The sequence below is a fragment of the Amphibalanus amphitrite genome, unplaced genomic scaffold (assembly GCF_019059575.1).
Source record: "Amphibalanus amphitrite isolate SeventyFive unplaced genomic scaffold, NRLGWU_Aamphi_draft 000429F_arrow, whole genome shotgun sequence".
Taxonomy (NCBI): domain Eukaryota; kingdom Metazoa; phylum Arthropoda; class Thecostraca; order Balanomorpha; family Balanidae; genus Amphibalanus; species Amphibalanus amphitrite.
Window position 1 is genome coordinate 155,863 of NW_024881923.1, and position 23,951 is coordinate 179,813.

General features: G+C 47.0%; 1 protein-coding gene and 1 long non-coding RNA gene across 2 annotated transcripts; both read left to right on the top strand.

The window, feature by feature from the left end:
* The first annotated feature begins 7,987 nt into the window (after positions 1 to 7,987).
* Positions 7,988 to 11,844, top strand: LOC122391290. The gene is made up of 4 exons (XR_006258320.1): positions 7,988 to 8,444; positions 9,432 to 9,584; positions 10,785 to 10,895; positions 11,680 to 11,844. It is a non-coding gene; the product is annotated as an uncharacterized LOC122391290 (long non-coding RNA).
* Positions 11,845 to 12,041: 197 nt separating this feature from the next.
* LOC122391291 lies at positions 12,042 to 15,165 on the top strand. The gene is made up of 3 exons (XM_043385086.1): positions 12,042 to 13,044; positions 13,343 to 13,638; positions 14,097 to 15,165. The coding sequence occupies exons 1-3, from the start codon at positions 12,162 to 12,164 to the stop codon at positions 14,781 to 14,783; spliced, it is 1,866 nt and encodes a 621-aa protein (XP_043241021.1). The 5' UTR covers positions 12,042 to 12,161; the 3' UTR covers positions 14,784 to 15,165.
* The last annotated feature ends 8,786 nt before the right edge of the window (positions 15,166 to 23,951 follow it).

Sequence of the window (23,951 nt, forward strand, 5' to 3'; positions counted from 1 at the left end):
TCCCCTACTGTTTTTTCTTGTAACATGAACTGAGTTTGGGTACGGTGCTCCGGAAACGTTGTGGAACTTTAAGCTAGCTAGAGCAGTTTCCATAAAAATTGTTTAGATAGTTGACATGGCTTGTTGACAACTCTTTTGCTGTTTCTAAAAAAGTGAAAAAAAATATTTTCCTGCATTAAGCACACAAGGCATGTTATTCTCATAAGCTATCGAATGTGTGTGTGTGTTTTTTTAAGCTTTTAAGCTGTAACTTCAGTTACTTCACTTTAGAACATATTGCCCAGAATGCGTCACTGATCATGAGCTGGTATATCATATCATATGTAGCAAATACATAAATGAGAATAGTGTGTCATGAATTTTTGTGCATGCTTCTGGATCATCTGTAATTACATCAAAGGCTCGGCTCAAGAGTGTCCTGCCAACCAGCTTATGCCCAACCCTTTCTGTCCGCAGAACGTCGCCTGCGACTCCCGCACGCCGTTTGCCCCGGCCGTCCGTACTGGTCTTCGCGCTGCGAGCCGCGCTGGAGTTCGCGGCGGCGTCGTGGAGCTCCCATCGGGACGGCGTGTGATGCCCGCGTCGAGCTTATAAGCCGTGAGCTTCGATTGGCGGCTCACGCGGTCACCAGCTGTATGTACAGCCTCGGCCCCGACGACCCCGCTAATGGCCGAGACCGGCATACCCCCGGCATGGGTCCGCTGTCCGGCGCAGCGCTGGCCGCCCGCATGCTATGCTACTTTTGGCTGTATCGCTGCCCAGCGGGAGCGCGCTCCACGCTGCGGAAGAGGTACACGTTGCGACCCGACTGAGGACTGCAACCGGATGGTGACACGTCGGCCTCTGCGCCCTGGCCGGGGCAGGCGTGACCGACGTCACAGTGGAGGAACGCCCAAACAAGACCAGCCCACCGTCGGAGCAGCATGGAAATATCATGTTCTGCCTGGACGTCGGACCCGGCGGCCGCAGTGCACCTGCACACGTGCGGAGAGGGGCGCTGGAGGCTACTCTGGAGCTTCTGCCATTCCGCGGCGCGACTGCTGGCAAAACGGCGGCGATTGAGGCGGTTGGGAACAGCTGCAGCAATGGTGATGGCGGTGATGGCGACATGGCGGTTTGGGACTTCATCTCAGCGCGGCCGCCACCCAGGCGCCGCTGCGCCCGGCTGCTCAGCCACCTACCGGATGGCGGGGTGGCCCTTACGGCCCTCACGCCCGTTCGGTCTGCGGCCACGTTGTGGGGTGGCGGTCGCGGGGTTAGCGGCGTTGGACTTCGTCCTTTATCCAGACTGCACCGTACCATCTGAACGGATGGATCTGCCAAGAAAGATGACATCCAAGGCGGCTATGAGGCGATCACAAAGCTTCACCAAGAGCTTCTCCTTCATGGGGCCGGCTGGCCGTTAAGTCGCAACACCGGCTGCCGAGTGCCAACAGCTGCGTGCGCTGGCGCCGACGCGTTGTGGGCCGCGCTGCTGACGCCCAAGCTGCGATATCAACCATCTATGAATAAGTGGCAGCGGTGGCGGCTTGTCAGTTGTTAACGTGCCTTAACAGACGTTGCCAATAGCCCGCGTTGGAATCGCATGGTTGGGAACACAACGCAAGTAAAAATGGGCTTCCTTGATGAACCTACTTTTTAAGCATTGTAGCCTTTGTAATTTTGGATGTTTTGCTGTAGATATTATTTTCTACATATACATATACTATATAGGCACTCACGTGCTTTAAATCGCGCAATGCAATTGAACCATGGTAAAGACAATGATAAATAACTGAGAGCTGACATGCCCCATGCTTTGTGTGTGTATGTGTGTGTGTTTTTTTTTTTTTGTTTTGTTTTTTGGCGAGTCGATAAAAGTGGTTTTGGACACTGGATGAGTTTTTAGGGGTGTGGTGAGGGGGGATGTAATTCCACAGACCTTCTGTCAGATTCACTAATGCAGTAGGTCTGTGCGGTGTTTAGTTATCGGAGCATTCTTTGAAAGTCGTGAATAGGGCCACCGAGTACCTAAAGCCGTGATATTCCCCCACAAAAACTTATTTTAAATAACCGGGGATAGGTACATGAGCAGAGTAAATGCTATTACGAACGCCTATCACAATGCTGAGCGAATAGGAAAATCCATAGATGGAGAATTGTGCCGCGTTACGGGTGCTCGGGCGCAGCCAATCCACCGTTACCCCAGCGGTGACCTTGACCCGCATCGTCTGTCTCGGCTCCAAAGCCAAACCGGCGTGGAATTGGGAGCGTTCGAGCACTCATGGTCCAGCGCAATTCTCCACCTAAATCCATTCCTGATACACATTTGCTTGCTCATAGTCATGTAACCCCGGTAAATTCACCCAACTTTCATATTGGTCGCTCCATAGACAGATTGCCACAGAGATCAACTTAAAAGGCCATTGTTGCATTCATTTAGTGGAGATCATTAAAGAGCCGTGACAGGCCACAAGTCGCGTGACATCATACGTGTAACGACCAATGACGTCGGCCTGCAAAACCCAATGGAAGCGGCTAGCAGCGTGCAATAAAACAGGGCGCTGCTTTCTAAATGTCTGTCGTGCGCCATAAATGAATATATTCTTTGTAGCCTGGCAACTCAGTATCTTTTTTAGCTATTGTACTAGTATTTCATAATTTCATAATTTTATAATTGTGCTTACGCTTTATGTTGATATTAGTGATAAATCCTTAGATAAAGTAAATCGATGTGATATTTAATAGAAAAATAGCAAACTAACGCACCATTCATTCGAAAGCTGGGGAACCTACTAAAAAGAACTACTAAAATTCCTGAGGAACTAAAGGATCAAATGGGGATTAAATAGATGCCTGCTATTCCGTCGTGAAAACGGCCAGTATGTTAGTATCCGCCCACCCTGTACTTGCTTGAATTCCGGGCGAGAGGTGACGAGCGTCACTTCCCTACGTAACGAAGCTAGCCGTGACGATAAGTCACAGCGCTGGTGACGTCGTGACGCCGAGCGTGACGAAGCTCGACGTCGCTGTGACGACGGACGGCTTCAGACATCACATACGGTGGTGGCGGCGTGCACAGGTGAATACACAGCTGTGCACGTCGAGTTTTGATATTCTGCTAAATAATGAGATTTTAATGTATGGCATTCAATTAGAGAATTGGACTCACATCATGCATTCCAGCGAGCGATAGGAATTAGTTGGGAATGGCTAGGAGCCAGAAACCTAGCTAACTGCCTAGGTACTTGTTCATGGCATCAATTGTGCCTAACGTTTATTGAATTAAGCAGCGTTTTATTTATTTTTTCTTTCATGCGGATGATATTTCACGCTTCAAAAGGCCGACACTACCAAAAGAGTAAAACATATTTTAATTTTAGAGTAAAGAAAAGACTGGCGTCAACAATTACGCATATTGAACTATAATCTTATCTTGACTACTTAGACTTACGACCATCAATCAGTATAATTAAAGGACCATTAAAATACAGGTACCTATCAGTTTAACAAGCACACATCGTCTTCTCAACTCCAACGATAAATTGTCACGGTTTTGGGTAAGTTAAGGAAAATAGTGTAAAAATAACATTGGGAAGCGATTTATTAAACGCGTTCAGTTGATATGTAAATACATATTTGTTTCGGTTACGTGCATGCGTCCATAAATAAAGTTGTTTCAAGGTTCATCTCATGTTTTAAGGAAATCCGAAATTGCGTCGGGTCTGGAAAACTTAAAAATGGGCGTTGTTTGTCTGAAAAGCGACAAAACCACCGTAAGTGTCAATGAGCAGATAACAATCGGTCAACACGCAGACATATGGGAGCTAAGGAAGCAAATAGCATCTAGATTTAGCTGGACTAAGTCTGAAGTCATACACCTGACACATGTAATCCAGAAGTGTATTGTTAATCGCCGAGGACTCACAAGACGAACTGAGGATGGTTACGTAACATATAACTACGATGTGACCAATTGACCATCTACTGCACGTTCTACATCATTCCTCAAACGTCTATCTGTAACACCTCTATTTCGAGTGTTCGACACAATTTATCATATCAGTCATATATATCTTGCCACAATGACCTAAGTAAAAACTAAAAATATCACAGTCGATTTCCTTGGTAATGGTTATGTCATGCAACCTTTTTTTGTAGCAAGCACACCTGGTAAGGAAATGCCGTTTCGAGAAAATAAGATCAGCACACAGATGATAAAAGCGACGATACGTAACCGGTTCATCAACGAATAAACAGAAACAAAAACAAACCACATAAAGGTAATGATCGTACACACCTTCTAAAAGCAACAGAGCACCCAAAAGAGGCCAAAAGCTTTGCCAGGTTATGACGGACAGCAAATGCTGAAATGACACAGACAACGTCTTGCGACTTGAATGAATGACGGCTGCTTGGCGAATAATGCAAAACGTGATCTCCTTTTCGATTCATGTTCGGGAATGCATCAAAGCTTCAATGATGTCTATTCGAGGTGAGAGAAAAGGAATAAGTTTAAGGATAGCGAAAACATCGATGAAACGCAAAAGCGTTCCGTTTTAGGTGAAAACTGAAATGCGAAAGTTGGGCACATTATCATGGATAATTTTGTAAATAACAGCAAACTCCTCCTAAATAGGTGCCTAGCTTTCATAGGAACTACAAAATATCCGCGTCCTTGATTTCCAGAACCATATCCTGAAGCCTTTCAATAAGCACTTCCCTTAGGTCAAATTCCGTGTCGTCACTCGCACATCCGTCGTTTTGAACACCGAGCTTCACCGTTTCACCAGAACTAGTCTGGCCCGCGTCGAAACTAGACTCTGGTGGAGGAACTTGTTCTCTTGGAATGCTTAGAACATCGCTGTTCATATTTGATTGTCTGTCACTATACCCGATACTGCATCTTTGGGAAAAGTTGTCTTCAGTTTGGCAAACACTTGCGCTCGTATCACTTTCTCCAGGATCCTGTGTTTCACGGGCTCTTTCGTCCCTGATCTCAAGTCCTGCAGTGGCTTCTGCCAGGTCCTTCCCGGCACTAGTCCTTCGCCTAGCAGAAGGACCTGATAGCATTCGTCCAAGTCTCCTACAAATGTCTGTGGCTGCCCAGAAGAACGCCGCACCTTGCGATTGCTCATAGTCCCTCTTCACCCGATCCTCGGTGAGGGCGACAACAGGCGGTTCGCTCCACTCTTCGAGCTTTTCGCAGATCCGTCGAGTGAAGCCATTGACGTATTCACCGGTCATCTGGCGTCGTACGTCAAGAGGTACAGCCGTCAGAAGCAGATGTGCAAGGTCAAACGTCAGTCCTGCAAGCCTAAACAAGTGCCAGTCCAGCATCACGACACCTTCATCGCCGAGGTGCAGATTTTGGGGACAACAGAAACCATTCACTGGGATAGTCAGCTCACTATCCACCTCAGAAAGGCGCAAGAATGAGCTCATCGCACTGGGTGCCTTAGTCAGAAGCCAATTTCTCAAATCCGGTCGCCGTTGAGAGAGAATCTGCGCCACCTCGCGGAGACACTGTCCAGCGTGGTCAACAGCTAGTGGATGTCTCCCCATCTCTAGGTCACTCGGCCGAAGTGCCGCATACTCATCACTCAATTGCTTGCCTTGACCCTCTAGCTGACGTCGCAGCACAAGAAATAACGCCGCGTTGGTCGCTATTGCGTCAACGACCGACTTCACTGCTGCATGGCTCAAGGGTTTTCTCGGGTCGAGGGAGGACAGGCCTGGTAGGCGAGGATCCTCAGTCACCAACACCCAGCGACGAGAGTTCCCACAGTCCTGTTCAGAGTAGACACAGCTGGGCACGGACAGAGCAGCCATTCGCGGCGCGACGAGTGAGAACAGAGTCAACTCACGATCAACTCCGCGTCCATCCACACAGAGCAGCTCCGCGAGAGGGTCACTCGTTGGCAGCCGCACCTTCCAGACCAGATGTTTGTCGGGAGTTTGGTCGTCGGAATCGGAGTCCGCGGGTGAAGGGGCGCGAGGGGACGGCACTCCGCTGGCTGGGTAGCTGACAAGTGCAGGAAGGGGAGCTTCGGCTTCTTCATCCGAATCGGAGATGTAGAAACTCGGACGTCGGCCTCCGGCGAAGGCACCATCGGGATTGTCATCACCGGTGACAAGAAGTTCGATCACTTCTTCCGCAGCCCCGTCATCTCCTGGGAGAGTGAAGGAATCCAGCTCCTGTATAACCGTGTGGTCTTCAGTCGAGGCGTCCTTTTCTTCCTCATCTACACACGCTGTGAAGATGAGACCTTCCTCCAAGAATGAGGAGATTGGCGGCGGAGACGCTTGGCGGGACTCAGGCGCATCAAACCTGCAGTCGAACTCTACCACAAGCTCACAGCAGTGGTCCACCGTCTCTGGGCTGTCCCTCACGTGGAGGTTCTTCACTCGAACTCCGTCACCAAAGTGCGTCACCAGCAGTGACCTCACCCAGTCTTCGGTGACGTCCTCTCGACTGTCCGGAATCCACGAACGCTGGGGCTCGCAGTCTGCCATTGAGACGAGGTTCCTGTAACAAAATGATTCAGCTTAGCATTACAGGGGATTTCTGTAACAAAGAAGTCGATTCAGCCTAGCGTCAGTCCGCTGTCTATTGAACATGGCCCGCATATACCGTGGGTGGTCCTACAGTTCACTATCTTGCATCGTCCATTGAAACACGAATCGCCTGGCCCTGCAGAAATGACGTCCAAGTCACCATTGTCGCTATTGAATGGACAAAGACATCACGACGGCAGGGAATGCGGTACAACGGCAGACTTGACAAAAAGCGCAGACTTGTATGGGAAAGTGACCGCTGGATTCGGTAGCACAGCGGATTTATGCAGAGGTAAAGTGTCCTCATGAATTTAACAAAAGTCAAGGATGGCAATGCAGCGATGCAAACTTCGACGGCATTCAATCAGCTGTCGCCGTCCATTCCATCAAGCACTCATGGAAAGTTTTTTTGTACCAATTGATATTGACGTTAATCAAGTTACAGATATTGAAGAAAATCCAACTAAATTCGATGCCACTCCAACGCACTTTTACGCTAAGACAAACGGCACTATAAAACAATGGCAATCCAACCAACAGCAACACTTTCGATACCGTGGTACTCCAACACCACGGGAGTCCAATACAGTGGCAATCCAGCACGGTGACACTCCAACCTAATGTTACCCTCGTACAGTGACACTCCAACCTTATGTTACTCTTAAGTCTTACACAGCGAAACTCCAACATAGTATATTCTTACAGTGACACTCCAACCTGATGTTACTCTTACACAATGACACTCCAACTTGATGTAGTACTCGTACACAGAGACACTCCAACACAATGTTAACCCTACACAGTGACACTCCAACCCAATGTCACTCTTACAAGCGACACTCCAACCTAGTGTTACTCTTATACACAGGGCTGAAAAATCTCATCGTTTTGTCGTTGTCGACGACAACCGAGAACGCGAGCTATGGCGACCACAACTGACACTTCAGCAGAGATCCGGTTGGATCCGGTTACGGCTGGATTAGCGCGCGCCGCGCATGCCAATTCCCTCTGCCCTGTCCCCTTGGCCCCTCTCCATTCATTTTCCTCGGGGCCCCGGCTCCCGAGCCCTCCGTACGCGCTGGCGGCAATGGAAAAGTACCCATGTAGTATACATACGAATATTCCAACACCCTCTGGCTATTTAGTATATACTGCGTCGTTCGACCATCGTTTGGACGGCCAGATCGGCGACCACATAAAGGCGACCAATGACATACCGCGATTGCCAGATGGTCGCCGTGGTTGTCGGCCGCCGTTGGTCTAAGTCTGGCAACTCTAGTTGTTTTGTTGTTAGGTAGTGCATTTTAAATAGGAAATGAAATTTGTGTTTAATTTACTGTCAAAAGAATATTTTAATGCTTACAATTTTCAATTAACTAGGATATCAATGAGCAAAAATTAATAAAATCTGAAAAGTTTAAGAGCACGGCAGTGCTGTTTCCGATTAGGCGGCGTCGCAGTGCGTCGCTGTGCGTGGTGCGTGTCCCTGGTGCGTGTCTCGTGGTTGCGCGCGCAGTGCGGTTTCAAACCTTTCGAAGGGGGCTCGCGACTCGCTGTCTGCGGTCGCAGCAAGGCCTGCCAGTGCTGGTAGACAGCTTAGATACAGTGTGTATTAAAAGGCAGTGATATGAAGCCTTGGTTTGGTCTAAAGCAGGCTACGGTGAACAGTGAGCCAAGGGCCTGTCCTTGCCCTGCGAAAAAGAGAGTGAGAAGTGCTTGCAGGTGTGGACATTGCGGATGGAAAGGCACGGAGCAAAGCATTTACAAGCATACGAAAACAAGACATCCTGGCCAGCCTGTGCTAAAAGCGTTCAACAACAGTCATTTTGGCCCTGGCAGGCGCTTTGACTGGACCCAAAGAGGCTCGGCACATGTCACTGTTGCTGTGCCACTTTCTTCAATCTCAGGTGAGATGTGGAGCCCGTTTCCATACCTCTTCCCCTAAAAATATGAGAGGAGTTTAATGTACATACCAGATGAGAACAGATGAGCTCAGATGAAAATAAGGCTGCAATAGGGGTTGTATAAGGATGAAAGCCATTTCAATTTTAGGCTGCCTGGGAATCTTTTGCAGAGGAAATCAGCTGTTTGAAAGTTGTACAGTTTTAAAGTTATGGCCCAGCAATGTTTATTTTGTAAATAAGCATTTTTGGGGAAGACAAAGCTAATGGGGAAAACCTGCATTATGATCACTAACATGTTTTTATAAGCCAAACACTGCATTGAGCCAAACCTTATTGGGTGTTTGATGTATGAACTATGAAGGTTAAAATAAAGTAAATTTTAGAGTTTGCCAATCATGGAAAATGCTTTTTTTGCTTTTTTCATTGACCTACAGCACACTATGTTTTGTTAACTTTTGGAAGTTCACCAAATGTCTGTTGTCAAATTCTGGTGCGTGTTGTGGCATGCCTGGCTGCTACCTACTTCATATTTATATACCTTGTCAGAGGCTTGAAATTAGATACATTTCTCCTTCAAAAGCTTGCTATGATTGTTTCCCCTATCATGGCAACACAAAATCTCCATGAAATAGCATGAAGTCCATGCATATTGAAATCATGTTGATAAGTATATTGCATATGCATACAAGATCACCATTGTTTCTACCCTAGTTAGAGGACTTGCAACTATATACATTTCTTCATAAATTTGCTACGATTTGTTTGCCCTAGGTACAATTAGGTAATGATGGTGTCATGAAATCTACATGGAATAGCATGAAATCCTTGTCTTTTGATATTATGTGTCCATAGGTATATTGCATAGGTATGCGTTCAAGACCATGTTTTGTACTAAAAACTGTGAAAGACCAGTGATATTTGTAGTATAATGGAGATGCTGGTGTTTGCTGGTGGGTACAAACATTTCATCCCTCATGTCTCCTTTTTCAGGACAACGTGGTGCACCATCCAGTGCGCCTCCCTCTGGGACGAGTCCTGCCTCGTCAGAGAGGGAGGCTATGGACGATCCTACCACTCCTACGGACGATCATCCAACCACAACTGGAACTGCAGCACCTGATTTGGAACCTGAGCAACGTGAAGGTATGGTGTAATTATGATTCTTCATTTGTTGTGGCATTTCCGGTGAATTTTGAACTTACACTTTCTGTTTTCAGGGTTTTTATGTTAATCCGCGCATGACTGGGGGGGGGGGGTATCTTCTGAACCGTTAGACGGATCAACACTTAACTTGCGGTACCCTCGGTGGCATCAATTTGACACCTTGTGTTCAAAGTGTTCCTGAGCTCAAACTGCATCCAATAGACACCTTTTTTGTTGAAAAATTTTAACTTCAAAAGTTGAACTTTTCTGACCTGAAATTGACCTGACTTCCGGTAAATTCAGCTGAAAATGGCCTCAAATGACACGGAGAACATTATTTTCGAAATCTACGTGTTAAATGGATCATAAAACATTCGTCACGTGACCGATACATGATATACAATTTTCGTGACCTAGGATGACCTGGCCATGACCTTAAAAATTCGAAGTAAAAGTTCGGTACCCTCAGGGTTGCAGGGTATCTAAGGCATATATCAAGGAGTGCGTGAACCAAAAATGAGCCTGATCGGACTTGTCAGCCGGCGGCCAGAGCCTAAATTGTAAGCAAGCAAAAAGCCGATAGTTTTTACTTTGACCTGACCTGTGACGTCATCGGTGACCTCGAGGTCAATGAAAATAGGTTTCGTTCGACAGTTTTTCCAGGGCTATCAGACGCCGTTTGAATTTTGACGATCGGCCCATTCGTTTCGGAGATAGGAGGGGGGGGCTCTGGAGAGCCCCCCCCCGTCCCTCGCGTTATGGAAAATACCCCAGTCATATGCAGGTTAATTGCAGGCTTTTATGTAAGATAACTCAAATGTTAGCCATTTTGAAAGATATCTTCATCTCTAAAACCCCTCTCAGAAATGTGTATCTGTTAATAATTATTGATTAATTGAGTATTCATTTATCTCAGTGCAGAATTGAAATTTTATAGCATGGGTCAAGGAGTTGAAGCCGTCTCGGGTTTCCATGGTTACTGAGTATCAATACCGTTTAAGCGTCAGACAGATTCATTGCTCTGAAACAGGGCCATGCAAGGGTCAGTTATGTACCCGTGGCTCCAATTTCCTATTGTTCGGCGCGTAGATGTCGCTGGGGCGCTGCCAGACCGCAGCGACATCTATTCCACAGACTGCCGACTCTATAAAACTAGCACTTCTTACAAATGCTTTCTGCATGCACCTTGTTTGTTTTCAGCTGTAGTCCATATCTCCGCTGGTGAACCTTCTAAAGAAAGGAGTTATCGCCAACATCAACCAAGCTCTTCCACAGACATCGGCCACCAGCGACATACCTCTGACAAGACAGGTGTGTAATCATGCGGGGGGTAAGGGGGCGCCTCGAGAATCGGAAAGCGCCGCCGATTCATACCTCAATCCAAAAGTGGTTGTGAGTCGTGACTAGTAAAGCAGCCCATACGCAAGTATGTATGCATTACATATCAGATTGGTGGAATACATCAGCAATTGTGCCCTGATAGAAGACCAGTCTTTGCCCTTAACTGTGTCAAAATGAATCTGACTTCAGACATGCACTGTGTAGCAATTTGGTCCATTTCCATTAGACAGACAATGCATCGTCCTGAAAAAGTACGATAACAATACCTAATTCTGGGTGTTTGTCGGCCGATCCGCCCCCTCCCCTGTCGAAAATCCGTGGCGACGCCCCTGTGTGTAGGTAATGAAGTTACTTTGGGCTGCAATTATTACATAAAAAAATTCTCATCAGCATTTCTCTGTTCTATAAACACACGTCTATACATAAAACTCAACGAAATGCAACATGTCTATGACACAAAATTGTTAAAATCGGGAAAATTATGCCTTTGGCGACCTATAGTGATGTCAGCACTAGAATTCACCACCTCAGCATTGACGTGACCAAAAAGTGACCGTTATTCGTCTGAATAGGAGCTATCGTTTTTTTCTTTGTCTTTTTAATCTTCCTTAGCTTTTGCGATACCCACCTAATGGTATGTGGCCGAAAAGTTACCAACCACCATGACGAAGTTGGCTGAGACAGACAACCGGGCGCGGGTTAAGCTATGAAACGCAATGCAGCTGAAATAATTCGCTTATCACATGCGTTACAGGTCTCGGAGTGTCGGTGGAGTGCAGACTACGACGCATCGAGGAGAGCCTGCTAGAAGTGAAACAGGCGCTAAAGGGTGACCAGCGAGAGTCACGTGTGTGTGCCGACAAGGACACAGAGGCGCGCATTAACTCGGCACGTGACATGGATTCTCTTCTTGAGGCGATTTCTGATCACCGATGGGTTGCGATGCCGGATCGTAACATCGTTGTTTGCGAGCTGTGCGTCCCAAACATGGGTCCCGAGGTCGAGCTCGATCGAAACAAAAACAACGTCCATGGTATATGCCGCTATACCTTTTCAGCCGGAACCTCTTTTCCACGGCCAATGACGATACCAAAGCCGTTCACCCGTCTGAAAGAGTCTGTGAAACACCACATCGCATCCAAAAGGCACAGAGATGCTGTGGAAAAGGCCAAGAGAGACTCGGCACATGCTGAAACACGTGAGCGTTTAAGGCAAAGTGCTTGCAGAAACTCCTTGATGGCGGCATACCACGTTATGAAACATTCTCTGGCCCGTGTGATGTACGAAAACACTATAGTGCTTTGTGATCTCACTGGATCAAAGATGGGCGATCTTTGCCACTCTGGTCCCCAAATGCAGCGCTTTAGGCATGCCTTCAGTGACGTTGTCCTGGATCATGTAGCACGCTACGTTGAGCGGATGCCCTGCGTTGGTATCGTGGCGGACAAGGTGACAGTACAGCACCGGACTGTGGACATCACCGGGATATTAACGCTTGTCCCAGAAGCTCATTGCGATGAGCTAATTCAGAGCTTTGTAATTGGTGCCCCAGTGGTAGCGCACCATGATGGCGAATCCCTTGCGGAGGAGTGGGTGAACACTGTGAAGCGAGTGAACATTCAGGACACGGCTAAAATAGCCGCTGTCTGTACAGATGGACAATACCACGGTGCCGATGTTCCTGCCAAATTCTTGGCGAAACTGCAGTCCAGCCACTCGGACTACGCGGCGCGTTCAAGATCACCATCCGTTCCGTGCCTGTGGGACAACGCGCACTTACTGGACCTCGCCGAGAGCAGTGCGAGAAGGGAGCTGTCTTCCAAGTGGGTGGATGATGTGGTCGACGCCATCAGCCGCGTCGTTAAACGGTTTTCCTACGGGAAAGGCCGCGAGGTTTTCATAGCGGCGGGCAAACGCATGGGGATAGAAACCAGAGGCTTGCTCCTTTGGTCAGAGACCCGTTTTTCCCCTCACGCTGCCAATGTCATCGAGGCATTCGTCACAAACCTGCCCGTACTGGCAGTCGCTCTGGAGGACCAGCTAGTGGCCAGCTGTGCCTCAGCGGGCAGCCGTACAGTTCAGCAAGCCGAGATCAAGCAGGACATCAAACTTCTGAAAGGTAATAACCGTAAATTATATTAAACATGGCTGTTCTGAACTCCAGAGCGTTAAATATTTCATGGTTTGCTAACGTGTCGCAGAGATTTTCACAAGCATTTAATGCTATTACCAATCTTGATAATAACAAGTTAAATTGTTTTGTTTATCGTGTGTATGATACTACACGATTAATATAAAATAGATGGTACCTGACTCGCGATGGAATGGGGCTGCTTAGGTAAATAATTTAAAGTGCCTTCTATGAGTAACACTGTTCTGTGACGCGCCTGCTTTAAAGTGAAATTGCTGGCTTTCAGATGCGTCATTTCGGGCGCGCCTACTGGCACTGCTAGATCTCTACTCGGTTATGTCGAGGACAAGCAAGTCTCTTCAGAACCTTCAGCTACTCCCATGGCAGCGTCAGAACACTTACGAGGAGATGGTGAATGACCTTGGCGAGAAAAGGAAAAAGCTGGGCTTTTTTCAACAGAGAGGCTCCGCCGCAATGTCTGCACTTCAAATCCAAGAAATGCTTCAGGAAGGCGACGACGATGACATGGCGGCGTTCTGGCCGAACCTCTCCAAATGCGGCATAAACCTGCCTCAGTCAGTGGTAAGTAAGACGGGACTAACGTCGTGGTAATAGTATGCACCATCAGCCGCCCGCGTGATAATTGTGTGCAACTCATTATGCATAAGCACAACATACAGACAAGATTGGATGGCTTCATTGTGATATCATTTAAGAGAATGGAAGGACGGTTACAGACACCTAATCACTTTGAAGTTACCATTTGACCCGGTAAAAATGTTTCGAGTTGCCTTGATCATTGATACTTCTTTCACTCGCGGTTGATGCCTATTGATCATTAGAATATTAAGGCACTCAATAAATGGATTTCTTTATCCTGGTGGGTCATAAACTGATGCTCACACGGGCGCAAAATGACCCAATTAGTCGGCGCGCCCTCACGCCTCAATAAAATCGATGCTCAGAAAGAAAGTGGCTTGCATTCAGAATGGTTATTGTCCACGATATATGATAATTTATAATGATCTCTTATTTTATAGGTGAAGGAAATATTGGCGTTCACGCGAGCCCTGGAGACTCACTGCGCCAGCAGAGAACATGGTGTGGACGCCAGAGGGCGGACGCGGGGCTGCCACAATCTGCAACTGAAGGAGAAGATGGTCCAGGTCAGACAGGCAGCAGATCTCGAGAGGCTTCAACAATCTCCCACCTCATCCGCCATCACCGAGGTAGGAAGGGCGCTGAGTGCCCTGCAGCACGCTTCGTTGATTCCACCCGCTCCGATTCCCTGGGAATCAGTCGCTGCTACTTTCAAGGAACTGAAAAGCATGCAGCATGGCACCAACCAGAAACTGTTCAAGGAACTCTGGCTCAGGGATGACCATCGTCTCTTGCCTTACTTGAGTTTAGTGGCGCGTCTGTGGCTATTGAGCCCGTCCGAAAGCGTAGTAGAGAGTATGGCCTCGGTGGTGAAGGCCGTGTTCGGTGTATCGTCGTCCCGCGTCCTTGACCATGGCAACGCCGAAAAAGAGCTCATCGTTAGATGGAACGGCCCTAGCGTGCCGCAGGCTGACGGTCTAATAGCGGCAGTCGTGCAGAAGTATCCTCACCTGGATAACTTCGTCAGGTCCACGCTGTCACAGCAGGTGGAAGGCAAAGTGATAGCCCGCCACAAAGCTCACAGATGTGCAAAATCGCATATATATCCGCGCACTACACCGAGCTAAGTGAAGAGGTGTGTACATTGCGATGTGATAGCAGTAGCTCCCATGTGTTTGCTGTATCTATTCTGCACCTTTGTAATGTTTCGTTGTCCTCGAATGGTGTGACAGTCACGTGCTGAGCAGCATATAAGTGATGATACGTTGGAGGCTGTCAGAGCCCAGCTCACTCACTTTTGACATTGGTTGTAAGTGAAATGAAGTGTACTTGGATGTAAAATCAATGAAGTTTTACATTAGTAAATTGCCATTGTTCCGCAACAATATTACCAATACACCATGCTTGTGTATCTGCAGCGCTATTTGTCATTGCTATGCTTTGTGACCTTTTTACGCATACGTCTATAACATTTTTTGCAATATCTGTAAGACCAACCTTACAGTTGAAAATAAGCAGTATATATATATATATATATATATATATATATATATATATATATATATATATATATATATATATATATATATAACCACGAAAGGACTTTTTTCAGCCCTGGGCAGACCTCTGGCTGGTGCCCCTGGCAGGTCTGTGGTGCCCCCTGACAGACCTGTGGTGCTCTTGCTAGGCCGATGGTGCTCCTGCAGGCCTGTGGTGCCCCTAACAAGCCTGTGGTACCCCTGACAGAACCGTGGTGCCCCTCGGCCGGCCAAGTCGCCGGCCCGCCCCGCGTCACGGCCCCGGACAACCGGTACGCTCATGATATCCTAATATCGCAACACTAGGCCTGTGGTGCCCCTGATAGATCGGTGGTGCCCCCGGGTCCCAGGGGAGGTCATGAGTGACCCATATGACCCCCCTCCCTTGGATCCGCCACTGTGATGTGATCACAACCCCCAGAAATAAGTAATCGTATAATCATCAATTGCTTCCCTCGTATTCAACATACGAGAAAATTGACAACACTGTTGCCGGCTGGGTCATTTATGACCCAAGGATATCTATCGAGGAAAAAAGTTATCCGATGGCGACAAGAAGGGCAAAAATATACATCATGTCTTTTTCAGACAAATTTAGATGCCAGGTGGACGATCATTCAATAGATAGTAAAGTGCAAACATAACATAATATTACTTTTTGGGAAGGCGCGCCATTGCCAGTGACCGGCGGCTGTGCAGTCCCGTCGTCTTTGGCTCCAGAAACTTGAGTGGACGAGCTCACACGAGTTTTATGCGGCTCCGACGCTCGTCACTGAACCCACAAATCCAACAAAACACACGCACAAGTTCCTCAAAGTGCCACTTGCCTCCATTTAGAAAAAATGTTAAGATGTTGCTTTTGGGTCATATATGACCCAAGCGGCATTAATGGGTTAAAATGTAAAGCGTATCTAATGTTTAGTTGATAATACAGCGAGGTTGGGCATCTGCTCAATCCATTTCTTCTCTGCAATAGTGCATTCGCCACTGTAATTCATTGTAAGAGGCACTGGGCTGCGCCGCCTGTTAATTATTCCGAAACCACCAGTGAATTTATTTGCTGTCGCCACAGTCACTCACAACAATACGAATCGTTCAGTCGCCGCTGGGGGTCCGCCAAGTTTAATTGTGCTGCAGAATGCAGACTGGACCGCCGAGAATATAACACTTCCGTCTCCCTGGGCGAGCGGCGCATTGGAGCCGAAGGAAACTGCTTCAGTTTTTTTTTGTGGGGAGGACACCCATGTTTGAAAATTATGTTATGGAATGGTGTGATAAGGAAAAGGACGGTTTCTTGAATTGAGGGCTGTGGAGAAGAGGCAGATTTTCTCATTTGCTACCCGATGCAACGCGAAAAGACGCAAATGTTGCACATTGCTGCTTAATAAGTCTAATAAGAGATAAGGGACTTCGTGAATCATGCCTAATTGACCGCGACCAAGTTATTTGCCAATGCAGGTAGGCACTAGGTAGGTAGATACTCATTTGTGAACAGAACGTTCCCCCACCCCTCGCCAGAAATTCAATCAGCAGTTGCTTATTAAAACGTTTGAGTGCACCTGACAACCTTTAAAAATGACGTCCTCCCTTTCAATGGTTCGTGCGAAGACACAAAGCCAGAATCAGCCAAGCAATATCGGAATCCATTGCGCAGTGTGTCGGATGTGTCCCCAGTTTTCAATCCACATAGCATAGCACACACTGCTAAATGCAGGTACGCTCACCTACACATTAGGTATTCGAAGGACTTAACCCGCGCGGGGCTGGGGTCTCCAGCCGAACGCGCGGGGCTGGGGGGGTAAATTTTACCCCCCCCCCCTGTTATCTTCCGAACTAATGGTCCGATTTGGAAAATTCAAACGCCAATCGCAAGCTCTCATCACGAACTACTAAAAACATGTACTTAATTTAAAGTTTGAGGTCAAGGTCAAGGTCAGGTCAAGGGTACAAATTGCAAGTTTCTACAGTATCGGCCTTGTACCGTAGTTGCCGAAGATTGGAGTCATGGACTGAGACTGATCGCCCAAAACGTGTTCTTAGGCTACCAAGACAATATAAGTTGCATACAATATCATTCAGAGGTCAAGTACAAGGTCAGGTCAGGTCAGGTCAGGTCACCAAAAAAACAAAATATAGAAAAGGGCATGTGCGACACATGTTTTATGGGTCATTTTACTCATAGAATTCAATAGGCACACTCAATAAGTGATATGGACCACCTGTGGATGAATTTAAGGTCGAGGTCAGGTCAAGATCAGGTCAAGTGAGGTCAAATTTTGAAGTTGGTTGTTAAGGCCTAAAAAGGTGTCTATCTGATGCAGTTTTTCACGGCGAATCGAATGGTGCTATTTTTGTTTCCGTACGAGGTCTAGAACTTCCAAAAAAGTCATTTTTCAAAAATTTTGTGTGTCTTGACGTCATAAAATTTTGAATAACTCCCACATTTTTGAACCGATTCTTCTAAAATTTGGTATGTAGGTGCACATAGACCACTTCTCTGACATATATTCCGGTTTTTTCGATAGACTCAAAATTTTGGATTTTATAATGATTTTCCCAAAAAAATCAGTTCTTTGAAAAAATTTAGGCCAAAATCCAAAATTTTCAAAAAAACCGAGATAGCCATTTGATAGACAAAGTCAAATTACGTATAACCTTTTTTGTTACGTCTTGATTCCTTTGAAAATGAAGATGTTAGCGGCGTTTGAACTTTTGCCGTTTTTGAGGCGAAAATGGCGAACATGACGTCACTAAAACGTCAATTTCTCAAAAATTTTCCGACGGATTTCGCTCAAGTTTTCAGGGAATGTGTCAAATTGATGTAAGAAAAGGTACTGAAAGTTTGGCGGCGCTGCGCGCCGCCGTTTTTGAGATATCGCAAAAATTCGCGAGGGGGGGTAAAATTTACCCCCCCAGCCCCGCGCGGGTTAACCCTCGCCCGTAAACGGCGATCTGCCACCTTCGCCCATGCAGGGGGGGGGGTTGGTGCGACCCCCCCCTTGGCGTTTGAAAACGGAGCGTCGTAGAGCTTAGCGGAAAAGACCAACGGATTGCTCTCGCCGAGATCTCGCGATTGGTGGTATATTTTTTGGTCCTAGGTCAACATTTGACCTACTTTTGACCGGTCAAAGGTCAAATTTTCGGAAAAATAGACTTTTTCAACTTTCCGCGGCGATTGCGGCAAAACGGTGGGAGATATCGACTTGAAACCTTCACTATCGTGTTCCTTGATCAATTCTCTATCGTTTGGTATGTATTTCGTTTCCCTAGCTCTAAAAATGGCGCGTTGGGAGCGCCGGAAGTCGGCAAGGTCACAGTCGGCGGCAGAAATTCGAAAAATCAAAATTTAAATTTTTTAAATCTGATTGTATTTTTGGATTTGGGAGGTCCATTTGCTCCTTACAGAAGCTAATATTGCTGCATATTCCCATTGAGGTGACAAGAATTAGCAAAATAGTGGTTCGGGCGCTTTTCAAAAATAGTACCGGACGCTGTTCCTCTTGTGACGTCATAGCTCCGTGACCTGACCTGACCCGGTCAAGTTTCTTATACCATATGATAGCCAATACTTGCCCCAACATGCATGGGAAGTTTCATCACGATCCATCAACCGATGTCCGTACCACCGGCAGGAAACCTCGGGCGTTGGCACTCAGTTTGTGAAAATCCGGCCGGAGGCTGTTCCCTTTGTGACGTCATAACTCCGTGACCTGACATGACCCGGTCAAATTTTTTTTATCAAAAGATGCGCAAGGTTTGCCCCATAAGGTACCCAAAATTTGGCGGCGCTGCGCGCCGCCGTTTTTTCACTATTTCCGAAAAACCTCAGGGGGGGGTTGCACCAACCCCCCCCTACATGGGCGAGGGTTAATAGCTCATACATATGGAAGAAACACATAAAATGTGATTTATAGCTGCAGCAGAAGTTTGGCGTCCGATGCCTCTTCGCCAAGTTAAGACCATGCCAATCTCGGCCAGTCTGCCGCCGCGCCGGCACTGGCCGTGGTGTGACGTCATCCGGCCGGCTCGGCGCTGGGTAGTTCCACCCTTAGGTAACTCGCTGCCCGGAGATGTCGTAAAATTTTGGTGACGACATCTGCAGTTCTGCAGACGTTTCAGGAGACATAGAAAATAGATATTTACGGAAAAGGACAAGGAGGGCCATTTCGCCCCTCCCCCTACGGGTTGACGGTTAAAATAATAATTGTCCAGATACACATATGAATAACTGTTACAACGGGAGCTTAACCCTCGCCCGTATAGGGGGGTCGAACGGACCCCCCCTCGTTTTTTCGCGAATAACACGCGTAAAAAGCGGCCGATCGCGACGAAACTGTCAGTACCCTCGCGTTATTCATACACCTACCCACTATATTTCATGATCCTGATCCAAATGACCCTCGCCCCTCGGGGGGGGGGGGGCAGTTTGGCCCACCTGTGGTTTTTCCTGAACAGCAAGAAAACGGTCGCGTGAAGCGCCGCCAAATTTTCAGTACCTTCCCGGGCACCATCACATCACATCAAATTTTAAGTCTTAGGTCACCTTAGGTCAGGAGCTATCGAGGTCAAACTGAGGTCATATTCGAGCAAAAATGAGCAAAAAACATGCAATCTTTAAACGCTCATCAAATCTAGAGTTACAAAGCAATTCCAAACTTCTTTATATGATCATGTAGACAAAAAGCGGTGCTACAGAACTGCGATCTCGGATCTTCAAAATGTTGGGAATTTGACCCCCAAAAATTCAAAAAAAATGATGTTTTTAGAAAAATTCAAAAATTTCCTTGTTTCGAATTTTAAAAACCGGAATACATGTGATATTCCCTGCGCTCCTCTATATACATACCAAATTTTAGATCGATATCTCCTTTTTTGGCCAAGTTATAGCGAAAACACTGTTTAAAACTGATGACATCAAATTTTTGAACTCAATTTTTAGCAATTCTAGACCACGAAGCGCAAAACAAAGACCACCATTGAACTCCCCGTGACAAGCTGCATCGAATCGATACCCATTTTTGCAAAAAATATCAACTTCAAAATTTGACCCCATTTGACCTGACCTTGACCTGACCTTGACCTGATCTTCACCAGAACATAATTTAAACGGACCCCAAAGGCTGCCTGACCCTGATAATCGTATTTGTCATATAAAATGGACCATAAAACATGCATCACATGATATTTTCATATTGTGACCCTCAGTGACCTGACCTCTGTGACCTGACCTGGTATCAGTGACCTCAAATAGCAAAATATGTGTTTGAAGAACATTTCCCCATCAATGATTTTCATTGAAATGCATTTTACTCGACTTAACAACGCATTTCTTGAAACGTCTGTAAACGGTGAAAATTCGATCTTTGACCTGACCTGTGACGTCATCGGTTTGACCTATGTCAATAAAATTGGGTCACAAGGTTGTTCCTTGATGGGGTTATCCAACAACGTTTGCCGCTTGTCGCTAAGTTGCGTGACTCTCGAGATTTTAGGGGGGGCAAATTACCCCCCCCCCCCCACAGTAGGGCGCGTTGCTCGGCAGACCTCAACGGGGCGCGGGTTAACCTGTGACCTAAGGCCGCCGTTCACTGTGCGGACTGCTTGCGGTCCGTACGGAATTTAACACAGAACCCTATTGGCGCATGTGGTCTGTACGAAAACCGTGTGTGGACCGCATCCGCTGTGTCGTGGAAATATATCGTTGATAGCTGATGAAGTTTTATTCAGTCCCAACTCGGAGGTCGCATTATTCATGTCGCACGTGACCTCCCTCGAACTAAATTTATTCAATTCAGAATCGAATCAGATATTGACAAACATCGGAAGTGGCAAGGGAAGTGGTTGCCGCAGAGACGAAATGCAAGTATGAGGTACGACGTGTTGAAATTTGTGCGGAGAACGCAGACGGAATGGATGCGGACACGGACGGTCTTCCGTCTTCGAGTTTTCAATTAACCCGGCAGGCGGTGGGCCTACCAGCCACCTTCCACGCGGTGAGGGGGGGGGGGGCACTTTTTTGCCCCCCCCCCCGTATCTCCGAAACTACTGGACGGATCCGAAAAATTCAAACGGCGTTCGATAGCCCTGTCAAATTTGTCGCGGGAAAGCAAATTTCATTGACCTCGGGGTCACCGATGACGTCACAGGTCAGGTCAAAGATAAAATGTTTCACCGTTCACAGGGCTTCTAGGGAAAGCGCTATAACACCGAGTAAAACGCATTTTGTCGAAAATCAGCGATAAGGCGTCAGTTGTCTAGTACATATGTTGCTATTAGAGGTCACTGGTCATACCAGGTCAGGTCACAGGTCAGGTCACCAAAGGTCACCAAGGGTCACCACATGAGCCCAACTTTACTAAGGTTATGTGATGCATGTTTTATGGCCAGTTTTTCATTTCCAACTCAATGGTGTTGTTTATAAGAGCATCAGGTACGGTTTAGGTCACTTTCTGGTGGAGGTCAGGTCAAGGTCAGGTCAAAAAAGGTCAAATTTCAAAATTGATATTTTTGCACAAAATGGGTATCGATTCGATGCAGCTCGTCACGGGGAGTCTAATGGTGGTCTTTGTTTTGCGCTACGAGGTCTAGAATTGCTAAAAATTGAGTTTGAAAATTTGACGTCATCAATTTTGAACAGTTTTTTCGCTATAACTTGGCCAAAAAACGAGGTATCGATCTCAAATTTGGTATGTAGATAGAAGGCGGTAGGGACTATCACATATATTCCGGTTTTTTCGAAATTCAAAAAACTTTTTGGATTTTTTGGCTATTATATTCAAAAAATCTATTTTTTGATTTTTGGGGGTCAAAATCTAAAAAATTTGAAAAACCGAAATAGCAGTTTTGTAGCCTTTTTGATTCCACATCTTTTATGTCTAAAACATTTTTCTGTATCTCTAAAGCTGTAGGCCTGACAGCTCTTCCCGCGAAACCTTTTTTTGGGTCGAAATGGCAAAAATGACGTCACTCTTACGTCATTAGCGGCCAACCTATCATAGCCTTTGGAAAAATTTTTGGTCACCATGTGCGCTAGCTGCTCCCGGGAGGGTACTGAAAGTTTGGTGACGATCGGCGCAGCGGTTCTCGAGATATATCGAAAAAAGTAAAGGGGGGGGCAAAAAATTGCCCCCCCCCCCACCGCCTGGAAGGTTAAGATTGAATTAGAGCTCTTTCATGTTGAAGTAAATGAGCATCATTTCCTTGGTATGACACCATCATTGTCTGTGATGCGAGTCAATTGCCATATTTTCTTTTTGTAACAACTGAAAACTTGTGTCCACCAGTGTCCGTGAGCTCTCCGTCGGCAGTCCGGATGCGGGCACATTCCTGACCGACTCCGGACGGAGACCGCATGCGCCCATAGGCTTCTGTGTTAAATTCCGCACCGACCGCAAGCCGTCCGCACAGTGGAGGCGGCCTCTACTTTTCGAGACCATGTTTGGCCGGAATCGCGATTCGGCGTATGTCGGCCCGCATAAGCCGCGCATTTGCAGTCTTTTCGTGGTTTCAAGCGTTCAAATATGTGATGTGATGTTGTTCACATGCATTAGGGTGGTCAAGGTCACCTGAAGGTCAGGTCAGGTTATTGACCTTTGATGGCCTCGGTTCACTTTTTCGAGTTTTACATGTTTCTAGACTTTTTTAGCTGAATTCGAATTTAGCAAGCATTTGAACATTTACGGAGTAGTTTTGGTGCCTTCGTAACATGTTACGAAGCTGTCAAAGGCGCTTGAAACCTACAACAAATACCTCGCAGGACCCTTACTGGTTGACCTGACCTGACCTAACCCGACCTGGTCTATCTAAATGCATGAAGACATCATCTGTGATCAAAACTAACATGATATTCGTGATCAGCACCCCGAGAAACCGCGCAGCCCTCGAGTATTCACAGCGATATATCACAGGTACTTACGTGCCGCCGCGGCCAGTGCAGTCTTGGAGACTGGTAAGGAAGGAATAGCGAGATGAGGTGAAGAAATCTGCTGACGGACAGGATCTTAGGAATGAGCTTGTGTGCGTTGGGATACAGCAGAGGAGACTACGGAGGACGGTGTTAACTCTGGCAAAAGGAACAGACCAGTGAGATGAGCCGCGAGTTCGCTTCTCATTACTGTCATCACCTGGGAACAATCCCCAATCATCTTCGGTCTAGTCGGTCTCGGTGCACCTACTATGTACGAGCAGTATTCGAAATTGCGACGCTTAGGTACAGGTCTCGCGGGTTTTAGCGGTAGGTTTTGCACCTAGAAAATTCAGCGTTCTTCAGGGTATAGCTTCGTCGTCTTAACCCTCGCATGTGTAGGGGGGGGGGGTCGGATGGCCCCCCCCCCCCATGGTTTTTCGCGAATAAATCGCGTAAAAAGCGGCCGATCGCGACGAAACTTTCAGTACCCTCGCATTGATCAATTTTACACCTACCCTGAAAATTTCATGACCCTGACCCAAATGACCTTTGACCTGTGACCTCTTTTCCGAGACCATGTTTGGCCGGAATCGCGATTTCGCGTATGTCGGCTCGCACTAGCCGCGTGTTTGCAAGCTTTTCGTGGTTTCAAACGTTCAAACATGTGATTTGATGTTACTCCCGTGTGTGTCAAGGTCACCTGAAGGTCAGGTCAGGTCATTGACCTTTGGTGACCTCGGGTGACCTCGGGTCACTTTTTCGAGTTTTACATGTTTCTAGGCTAGTTTTTGGAGCTGAATTCGAATTTAGCAACCATTTGAACATTTACGAAGTAGTTTTGGTGACTTCGT